General features: G+C 32.1%; 1 protein-coding gene across 1 annotated transcript in view; it reads left to right on the plus strand.

The window, feature by feature from the left end:
* Positions 1-13,700, plus strand: part of LOC129864131 (protocadherin-16-like) — a gene marked incomplete at its 5' end in the record, with an annotated part of 108,503 nt that overhangs the window by 47,260 nt on the left and 47,543 nt on the right. Inside the window, 1 exon segment of the mRNA XM_055936780.1 lies at positions 2,348-2,461. Within this exon segment, the coding sequence (XP_055792755.1) occupies positions 2,348-2,461 (114 nt within the window).

Below are 13,700 nucleotides of genomic sequence, written 5' to 3' on the forward strand. Positions count from 1 at the left end.
AAGGCCATGAGGCCGATACGTAAAGCTCTGAGGAAAACCATGAGGCCGATACGTAAAGCTCTGACGAAGACCATGAGGCCGATTCGTAAAGCTTTGGAAAAAGCTCTGACGAAGACCATGAGGCCGATACGTAAAGCTCGGAGGAAGACCATGAGGCCGATACGTAAAGCTCTGAGGAAGACCATGAGGCCGATACGTAAAGCTTTGGAAAAAGCTTTGACGAAGACCATGTGGCCGATACGTAAAGCTCTGACGAAGACCATGAGGCCGATACGTAAAGCTCTGACGAAGACCATGAGGCAGATACGTAAAGCTTTGGAAAAAGCTCTGACGAAGACCATGAGGCCGATACGTAAAGCTTTGGAAAAAGCTCTGACGAAGACCATGAGGCCGATACGTAAAGCTTTGGAAAAAGCTCTGACGAAGACCACGAGGCCGATAGGTAAAGCTTTGGAAAAAGCTTATGACGAAGTCCATGAGGCCGATACATAAAGCTTTGGAAAAAGCTCTGACGAAGACCATGAGGACAATACGTAAAGCTTTGGAAAAAGCTCTGACGAAGACCATGAGGCCGATACGTAAAGCTCTGACGAAGACCATGAGGCCGATAAGTAAAGCTTTGGAAAAAGCTCTGACGAAGACCATGAGGCCGATACGTAAAGCTTTGGAAAAAGATCTGACGAAGACCATGAGGACAATACGTAAAGCTTTGGAAAAAGCTCTGACGAAGACCATGAGGCCGATACGTAAAGCTCTGACGAAGACCATGAGGCCGATAAGTAAAGCTTTGGAAAAAGCTCTGACGAAGACCATGAGGCCGATACGTAAAGCTCTGACGAAGACCATGAGGCCGATACGTAAAGCTCTGACGAAGACCATGAGGCCGATAAGTAAAGCTCTGACGAAGACCATGAGGCCGATACGTAAAGCTTTGGAAAAAGCTCTGACGAAGACCATGAGGCCGATTCGTAAAGCTTTGGAAAAAGCTCTGACGAAGACCATGAGGCCGATACGTAAAGCTTTGGAAAAAGCTCTGACAAAGGCCATGAGGCCGATACGTAACGCTTTGGAAAAAGCTCTGACGAAGGCCATGAGGCCGATACGTAAAGCTTTGGAAAAAGCTCTGACGAAGACCATGAGGCAGATACGTAAAGCTTTGTAAAAAGCTCTGAGGAAGACCATGAGGCCGATACGTAAAGCTTTGGAAAAAGCTCTGACGAAGGCCACGAGGCCGATACGTAAAGCTTTGGAAAAAGCTTATGGCGAAGGCCATGAGGCCGATACGTAAAGCTTTGGAAAAAGCTCTGACGAAGACCATGAGGCCTATACGTAAAGCTTTGGAGAGAGCTCTGACGAAGACCATGAGGCCGATACGTAAAGCTCTGACGAAGACCATGAGGCCGATACGTAAAGCTTTGGAGAGAGCTCTGACGAAGACCATGAGGCCGATACGTAAAGCTTTGGAGAGAGCTCTGACGAAGACCATGAGGCCGATACGTAAAGCTTTGGAGAGAGCTCTGACGAAGACCATGAGGCCGATACGTAAAGCTTTGGAGAGAGCTCTGACGAAGACCATGAGGCCGATACGTAAAGCTCTGACGAAGACCGTGAGGCCGATAGGTAAAGCTTTGGAAAAAGCTCTGACGAAGACCATGAGGCCGATACGTAAAGCTTATTAAAGATACTGTTAAGAGCAGTGTGCTGGTTCCTTTGTCTTTTTCCAATAATAATAACAACAACGAAACCGCAGAGCTATCGATACACTCGGCTTCTCGCTGCAGCGCGAATGGAAGTAGAGAGAAGCATATTTTTATGTTTTGTAATAGTGTTGAATAAAAACATTATTGAATAAAACTTAGATTTGAACTCATAAAAACAGTAGCTCTTTGCTGTATTCTTTGACAGTCTCTCTCTCTGGTCATGGTTACGAAGTCTCGCGTAGTCTAGTATCAAACTTTGCTGTGACCGGGGCCGTGGAATCTCTCGGTAGGCCTATGAGCTATCTGATTGGTCAGCCCAGTAGGCACACCTGATTGAGCCACAGATCTCCCGGTCCACCAGGTAGGCGGAGTTAGTCTTTTCAGACAAATGAAACGGTTAAAAATAGGAAATGCTTTGCCTACCCAGTGTCCTTCATGCCTTTATCATTGACTTGAATACAGAAATGTTTGGTGATCGACTAGGAATGCCTTGAAGATCGACCCGTCGGTCACGATTGACCAGTTGGTGACCACTGTGTTATTGTTCAGTTGGGTTCTGTTCATGTTATATTGGATTCTTGTTGAAATGCATAACATTCCTGCCTGGTCATGCTGTACTCTGTACGTCTGAACCTGTCTCTCTACAGGTACGTCTGTAGCTCAGGATCAGGCCGAGTACCCTGATGGAACAAGAAGAGGGATCAGCTATAGCCTCTTCTCAGGAAACAGACTGCAGGCCTTCAGCATCGGCACTAGCACAGGTACCTTACAGATCACAGGACGTTGGGGAGGGGGGGGGGGGGGAGGGGGGGGGCTGGAGCGGAATAGTTGGAAAGATATCGACACTATCAACACATGGTTTCCGTGGTTTCCATGTGTTTGATGCCGTTCCGTTTGCTCCGTTCTAAACAATTATTTTGAGCCGTCTTCCCCTCAGCAGCTTCCAATGGTAGAGATACTTCACAGATACTAACTACATCACTCAGAGTTAATATTACTATTCTACAACATTCACAGAGTTAATATTACTATACTACATCACTCACAGAGTTAATATTACTATACTACAACACTCACAGAGTTAATATTACTATACTACATCACTCACAGAGTTAATATTACTATACTACATATTACTGTAATACAACACTCACATAGTTAATATTACTATACTACATCACTCACATAGTTAATATTACTGTACTACATCACTCACAGAGTTAATATTACTATACTACAACACTCAGAGTTAATATTACTATACTACAACACTCAGAGTTAATATTACTATACTACAACACAGAGTTAATATTACTATACTACATATTACTGTAATACAACACTCAGAGTTAATATTACTGTACTACATCACTCACAGAGTTAATATTACTATACTACATCACTCACAGAGTTAATATTACTATACTACATCACTCACAGAGTTAATATTACTGTACTACAACACTCACAGAGTTAATATTACTGTACTACAACACTCACAGAGTTAATATTACTATACTACATCACTCACAGAGTTAATATTACTATACTACATCACTCAGAGTTAATATTACTGTACTACAACACTCACAGAGTTAATATTACTATACTACATCACTCACAGAGTTAATATTACTATACTACATCACTCACAGAGTTAATATTACTGTACTACATCACTCACAGAGTTAATATTACTATACTACATCACTCACAGAGTTAATATTACTGTACTACATCACTCACAGAGCTAATATTACTATATTACAACACTCACAGAGTTAATATTACTGTACTACATCACAGAGTTAATATTACTATACTACATCACTCAGAGTTAATATTACTATACTACAACACTCACAGAGTTAATATTACTGTACTACAACACTCACAGAGTTAATATTACTATACTACATCACTCACAGAGTTAATATTACTATACTACATCACACAGTTAATATTACTATACTACAACACTCACAGAGTTAATATTACTGTACTACAACACTCACAGAGTTAATATTACTATACTACATCACTCACAGAGTTAATATTACTGTATTACAACACTCACATAGTTAATATTACTATACTACAACACTCACAGAGTTAACTACATCACTCACAGAGTTAATATTACTATACTGCATCACTCAGAGTTAATATTACTGTATTACATCACTCACAGAGTTAATATTACTATACTACATCACAGAGTTAATATTACTATACTACAACACTCACATAGTTAATATTACTATACTACAACACTCACAGAGTTAACTACATCACTCACAGAGTTAATATTACTATATTACATCACTCACAGAGTTAATATTACTATATTACATCACTCACAGAGTTAATATTACTGTACTACAACATTCACAGAGTTAATATTACTATACTACATCACTCACAGAGTTAATATTACTATACTACATCACTCAGAGTTAATATTACTGTATTACATCACTCACAGAGTTAATATTACTATACTACATCACAGAGTTAATATTACTATACTACATCACTCAGAGTTAATATTACTGTATTACATCACTCACATAGTTAATATTACTATACTACATTACTCACAGAGTTAATATTACTATATTACATCACTTACAGAGTTAATATTACTGTATTACAACACTCACAGAGTTAATATTACTGTAATACAACACTCACAGAGTTAATATTACTATACTACAACACTCAGAGTTAATATTACTGTATTACAACACTCACAGAGTTAATATTACTATACTACAACACTCACAGAGTTAATTACATCACTCATAGAGTTAATATTACTATACTACATCACTCACAGAGTTAATATTACTATACTACATCACTCACAGAGTTAATATTACTGTACTACAACACTCACAGAGTTAATATTACTGTACTACAACACTCACAGAGTTAATATTACTATACTACATCACTCACAGAGTTAATATTACTATACTACATCACTCAGAGTTAATATTACTGTACTACAACACTCACAGAGTTAATATTACTGTACTACAACACTCACAGAGTTAATATTACTGTACTACATCACTCACAGAGTTAATATTACTGTACTACATCACTCACAGAGTTAATATTACTATACTACAACACTCACAGAGTTAATATTACTATACTACATCACTCACAGAGTTAATATTACTATACTACATATTACTGTAATACAACACTCACATAGTTAATATTACTATACTACATCACTCACATAGTTAATATTACTGTACTACATCACTCACAGAGTTAATATTACTATACTACAACACTCAGAGTTAATATTACTATACTACAACACAGAGTTAATATTACTATACTACAACACAGAGTTAATATTACTATTCTACAACACTCAGAGTTAATATTACTATACTACAACACAGAGTTAATATTACTATACTACATATTACTGTAATACAACACTCAGAGTTAATATTACTGTACTACATCACTCACAGAGTTAATATTACTATACTACATCACTCACAGAGTTAATATTACTGTACTACAACACTCACAGAGTTAATATTACTGTACTACAACACTCACAGAGTTAATATTACTATACTACATCACTCACAGAGTTAATATTACTATACTACATCACTCAGAGTTAATATTACTGTACTACAACACTCACAGAGTTAATATTACTGTACTACAACACTCACAGAGTTAATATTACTGTACTACATCACTCACAGAGTTAATATTACTGTACTACATCACTCACAGAGTTAATATTACTATACTACATCACTCACAGAGTTAATATTACTGTACTACATCACTCACAGAGTTAATATTACTATATTACAACACTCACAGAGTTAATATTACTGTACTACATCACAGAGTTAATATTACTATACTACATCACTCAGAGTTAATATTACTATACTACAACACTCACAGAGTTAATATTACTGTACTACAACACTCACAGAGTTAATATTACTATACTACATCACTCACAGAGTTAATATTACTATACTACATCACACAGTTAATATTACTATACTACAACACTCACAGAGTTAATATTACTGTACTACAACACTCACAGAGTTAATATTACTATACTACATCACTCACAGAGTTAATATTACTGTATTACAATACTCACAGAGTTAATATTACTATACTACAACACTCACATAGTTAACTACATCCCTCACAGAGTTAATATTACTATACTGCATCACTCAGAGTTAATATTACTGTATTACAACACTCACAGAGTTAATATTACTATACTACATCACTCAGAGTTAATATTACTGTATTACAACACTCACAGAGTTAATATTACTATACTACAACACTCACAGAGTTAACTACATCACTCATAGAGTTAATATTACTATACTACAACACTCACAGAGTTAATATTACTATACTACATCACTCACAGAGTTAATATTACTGTATTACATCACTCACATAGTTAATATTACTATACTACATCACTCACAGAGTTAATATTACTATACTACATCACAGAGTTAATATTACTATACTACAACACTCACATAGTTAATATTACTATACTACAACACACACAGAGTTAACTACATCACTCACAGAGTTAATATTACTATATTACATCACTCACAGAGTTAATATTACTATATTACATCACTCACAGAGTTAATATTACTGTACTACAACATTCACAGAGTTAATATTACTATACTACATCACTCACAGAGTTAATATTACTATACTACATCACTCAGAGTTAATATTACTGTATTACATCACTCACAGAGTTAATATTACTATACTACATCACAGAGTTAATATTACTATACTACATCACTCAGAGTTAATATTACTGTATTACATCAATCACATAGTTAATATTACTATACTACATTACTCACAGAGTTAATATTACTATATTACATCACTTACAGAGTTAATATTACTGTATTACAACACTCACAGAGTTAATATTACTGTAATACAACACTCACAGAGTTAATATTACTATACTACAACACTCAGAGTTAATATTACTGTATTACAACACTCACAGAGTTAATATTACTATACTACAACACTCACAGAGTTAACTACATCACTCATAGAGTTAATATTACTATACTACATCACTCACAGAGTTAATATTACTATACTACATCACTCACAGAGTTAATATTACTGTACTACAACACTCACAGAGTTAATATTACTGTACTACAACACTCACAGAGTTAATATTACTATACTACATCACTCACAGAGTTAATATTACTATACTACATCACTCAGAGTTAATATTACTGTACTACAACACTCACAGAGTTAATATTACTGTACTACAACACTCACAGAGTTAATATTACTGTACTACATCACTCACAGAGTTAATATTACTGTACTACATCACTCACAGAGTTAATATTACTATACTACATCACTCACAGAGTTAATATTACTGTACTACATCACTCACAGAGTTAATATTACTATATTACAACACTCACAGAGTTAATATTACTGTACTACATCACAGAGTTAATATTACTATACTACATCACTCAGAGTTAATATTACAATACTACAACACTCACAGAGTTAATATTACTGTACTACAACACTCACAGAGTTAATATTACTATACTACATCACTCACAGAGTTAATATTACTATACTACATCACACAGTTAATATTACTATACTACAACACTCACAGAGTTAATATTACTGTACTACAACACTCACAGAGTTAATATTACTATACTACATCACTCACAGAGTTAATATTACTGTATTACAACACTCACAGAGTTAATATTACTATATTACAACACTCACAGAGTTAACTACATCACTCACAGAGTTAATATTACTATACTGCATCACTCAGAGTTAATATTACTGTATTACAACACTCACAGAGTTAATATTACTATACAACATCACTCAGAGTTAATATTACTGTACTACAACACTCACAGAGTTAACTACATCACTCATAGAGTTAATATTACTATACTACAACACTCACAGAGTTAATATTACTATACTACATCACTCACAGAGTTAATATTACTGTATTACATCACTCACATAGTTAATATTACTATACTACATCACTCACAGAGTTAATATTACTATACTACATCACAGAGTTAATATTACTATACTACAACACTCACATAGTTAATATTACTATACTACAACACTCACAGAGTTAACTACATCACTCACAGAGTTAATATTACTATATTACATCACTCACAGAGTTAATATTACTATATTACATCACTCACAGAGTTAATATTACTGTACTACAACATTCACAGAGTTAATATTACTATACTACATCACTCACAGAGTTAATATTACTATACTACATCACTCAGAGTTAATATTACTGTATTACATCACTCACAGAGTTAATATTACTATACTACATCACAGAGTTAATATTACTATACTACATCACTCAGAGTTAATATTACTGTATTACATCACTCACATAGTTAATATTACTATACTACATTACTCACAGAGTTAATATTACTATATTACATCACTTACAGAGTTAATATTACTGTATTACAACACTCACAGAGTTAATATTACTGTAATACAACACTCACAGAGTTAATATTACTATACTACAACACTCAGAGTTAATATTACTGTATTACAACAGAGTTAATATTACTGTATTACAACACTCACAGAGTTAATATTACTATATTACATCACTCACAGAGTTAATATTACTATATTACATCACTCACAGAGTTAATATTACTATATTACATCACTCACAGAGTTAATATTACTGTATTACAACAGAGTTAATATTACTGTATTACAACACTCACAGAGTTAATATTACTATATTACATCACTCACAGAGTTAATATTACTATATTACATCACTCACAGAGTTAATATTACTGTATTACAACACTCACAGAGTTAATATTACTGTACTACATCACTCACAGAGTTAATATTACTGTACTACATCACTCAGAGTTAATATTACTGTATTACAACAGAGTTAATATTACTGTATTACAACAGAGTTAATATTACTATACTACATCACAGAGTTAATATTACTGTACTACAACACTCAGAGTTAATATTACTGTATTACAACAGAGTTAATATTACTATACTACATCACAGAGTTAATATTACTGTACTACAACACTCACAGAGTTAATATTACTATACTACAACACTCAGAGTTAATATTACTGTAATACAACACTCACAGAGTTAATATTACTATACTACAACACTCACAGAGTTAATATTACTATACTACATCACTCACAGAGTTAATATTACTATACTACATTACTCACAGAGTTAATATTACTATACTACATCACAGAGTTAATATTACTATACTACATCACAGGGTTAACATTACTGTATTACATCACTCACAGAGTTAATATTACTGTACTACATCACAGAGTTAATATTACTATACTACATCACTCACAGAGTTAATATTACTATACTACATTACTCACAGAGTTAATATTACTATACTACATCACAGAGTTAATATTACTATACTACATCACAGGGTTAACATTACTGTATTACATCACTCACAGAGTTAATATTACTGTACTACATCACAGAGTTAATATTACTATACTACAACACTCACAGAGTTAATATTACTATATTACATCACTCACAGAGTTAATATTACTATACTACATCACAGAGTTAATATTACTGTATTACAACACAGAGTTAATATTACTATACTACAACACTCACAGAGTTAATATTACTGTATTACATCACAGAGTTAATATTACTCTATTACATCACTCACAGAGTTAATATTACTGTATTACAACACAGAGTTAATATTACTGTATTACATCACTCTCAGAGTTAATATTACTGTATTACATCACTCACAGAGTTAATATTACTATACTACATCACTCACAGAGTTAATATTACTGTATTACAACACAGAGTTAATATTACTATACTACATCACAGAGTTAATATTACTATACTACATCACAGAGTTAATATTACTGTACTATAACACTCACAGAGTTAATATTACTGTATTACATCACAGAGTTAATATTACTGTACTACAACACTCACAGAGTTAATATTACTATACTACATCACTCACAGAGTTAATATTACTATACTACAACACTCACAGAGTTAATATTACTGTACTACAACACTCACAGAGTTAATATTACTATACTACATCACTCACAGAGTTAATATTACTATACTACATCACAGAGTTAATATTACTGTATTACAACACACACAGAGTTAATATTACTATACTACAACACTCACAGAGTTAATATTACTGTATTACATCACTCACATAGTTAATATTACTATACTACATCACTCAGAGAGTTAATATTACTATACTACAACACTCAGAGTTAATATTACTGTACTACAACACTCACAGAGTTAATATTACTATACTACATCACTCACAGAGTTAATATTACTATACTACATCACAGAGTTAATATTACTGTATTACAACACACACAGAGTTAATATTACTATACTACAACACTCACAGAGTTAATATTACTGTATTACATCACTCACATAGTTAATATTACTATACTACATCACTCAGAGTTAATATTACTATACTACAACACTCAGAGTTAATATTACTATACTACATCACTCACAGAGTTAATATTACTATACTACATCACAGAGTTAATATTACTGTATTACAACACACACAGAGTTAATATTACTGTACTACATCACTCACAGAGTTAATATTACTATACTACAACACTCAGAGTTAATATTACTGTATTACATCACTCACAGAGTTAATATTACTGTACTACAACACTCACAGAGTTAATATTACTATACTACATTACTCACAGAGTTAATATTACTATACTACAACACTCACAGAGTTAATATTACTGTACTACATCACTCACAGAGTTAATATTACTATACTACATCACAGAGTTAATATTACTGTATTACAACACTCACAGAGTTAATATTACTATATTACATCACTCACAGAGTTAATATTACTGTATTACAACAGAGTTAATATTACTGTATTACAACACTCACAGAGTTAATATTACTATATTACATCACTCACAGAGTTAATATTACTATATTACATCACTCACAGAGTTAATATTACTGTATTACAACACTCACAGAGTTAATATTACTGTACTACATCACTCACAGAGTTAATATTACTGTACTACATCACTCAGAGTTAATATTACTGTATTACAACAGAGTTAATATTACTGTATTACAACAGAGTTAATATTACTATACTACATCACAAAGTTAATATTACTGTACTACAACACTCAGAGTTAATATTACTGTATTACAACAGAGTTAATATTACTGTATTACAACAGAGTTAATATTACTATACTACAACACTCAGAGTTAATATTACTGTATTACAACAGAGTTAATATTACTATACTACATCACAGAGTTAATATTACTGTACTACAACACTCACAGAGTTAATATTACTATACTACAACACTCAGAGTTAATATTACTGTAATACAACACTCACAGAGTTAATATTACTATACTACAACACTCACAGAGTTAATATTACTATACTACATCACTCACAGAGTTAATATTACTATACTACATTACTCACAGAGTTAATATTACTATACTACATCACAGAGTTAATATTACTATACTACATCACAGGGTTAACATTACTGTATTACATCACTCACAGAGTTAATATTACTGTACTACATCACAGAGTTAATATTACTATACTACATCACTCACAGAGTTAATATTACTATACTACATTACTCACAGAGTTAAATTTACTATACTACATCACAGAGTTAATATTACTATACTACATCACAGGGTTAACATTACTGTATTACATCACTCACAGAGTTAATATTACTGTACTACATCACAGAGTTAATATTACTATACTACAACACTCACAGAGTTAATATTACTATATTACATCACTCACAGAGTTAATATTACTATACTACATCACAGAGTTAATATTACTGTATTACAACACAGAGTTAATATTACTATACTACAACACTCACAGAGTTAATATTACTGTATTACATCACAGAGTTAATATTACTCTATTACATCACTCACAGAGTTAATATTACTGTATTACAACACAGAGTTAATATTACTGTATTACATCACTCTCAGAGTTAATATTACTGTATTACATCACTCACAGAGTTAATATTACTATACTACATCACTCACAGAGTTAATATTACTGTATTACAACACAGAGTTAATATTACTATACTACATCACAGAGTTAATATTACTATACTACATCACAGAGTTAATATTACTGTACTATAACACTCACAGAGTTAATATTACTGTATTACATCACAGAGTTAATATTACTGTACTACAACACTCACAGAGTTAATATTACTATACTACATCACTCACAGAGTTAATATTACTATACTACAACACTCACAGAGTTAATATTACTGTATTACAACACTCACAGAGTTAATATTACTGTATTACATCACAGAGTTAATATTACTATACTACATCACTCACAGAGTTAATATTACTATACTACAACACTCACAGAGTTAATATTACTGTACTACAACACTCACAGAGTTAATATTACTATACTACATCACTCACAGAGTTAATATTACTATACTACATCACAGAGTTAATATTACTGTATTACAACACACACAGAGTTAATATTACTATACTACAACACTCACAGAGTTAATATTACTGTATTACATCACTCACATAGTTAATATTACTATACTACATCACTCAGAGTTAATATTACTATACTACAACACTCAGAGTTAATATTACTATACTACATCACTCACAGAGTTAATATTACTATACTACATCACAGAGTTAATATTACTGTATTACAACACACACAGAGTTAATATTACTGTACTACATCACTCACAGAGTTAATATTACTATACTACAACACTCAGAGTTAATATTACTGTATTACATCACTCACAGAGTTAATATTACTGTACTACAACACTCACAGAGTTAATATTACTATACTACATCACTCACAGAGTTAATATTACTATACTACAACACTCACAGAGTTAATATTACTGTACTACATCACTCACAGAGTTAATATTACTATACTACATCACAGAGTTAATATTACTGTATTACAACACTCACAGAGTTAATATTACTATATTACATCACTCACAGAGTTAATATTACTGTATTACAACAGAGTTAATATTACTGTATTACAACACTCACAGAGTTAATATTACTATATTACATCACTCACAGAGTTAATATTACTATATTACATCACTCACAGAGTTAATATTACTGTATTACAACACTCACAGAGTTAATATTACTGTACTACATCACTCACAGAGTTAATATTACTGTACTACATCACTCAGAGTTAATATTACTGTATTACAACAGAGTTAATATTACTGTATTACAACAGAGTTAATATTACTATACTACATCACAGAGTTAATATTACTGTACTACAACACTCAGAGTTAATATTACTGTATTACAACAGAGTTAATATTACTGTATTACAACAGAGTTAATATTACTATACTACAACACTCAGAGTTAATATTACTGTATTACAACAGAGTTAATATTACTATACTACATCACAGAGTTAATATTACTGTACTACAACACTCACAGAGTTAATATTACTATACTACAACACTCAGAGTTAATATTACTGTAATACAACACTCACAGAGTTAATATTACTATACTACAACACTCACAGAGTTAATATTACTATACTACATCACTCACAGAGTTAATATTACTATACTACATTACTCACAGAGTTAATATTACTATACTACATCACAGAGTTAATATTAC

The sequence above is a fragment of the Salvelinus fontinalis genome, chromosome 10, assembly GCF_029448725.1.
Source record: "Salvelinus fontinalis isolate EN_2023a chromosome 10, ASM2944872v1, whole genome shotgun sequence".
NCBI classification, from domain to species: Eukaryota; Metazoa; Chordata; class Actinopteri; order Salmoniformes; family Salmonidae; genus Salvelinus; species Salvelinus fontinalis.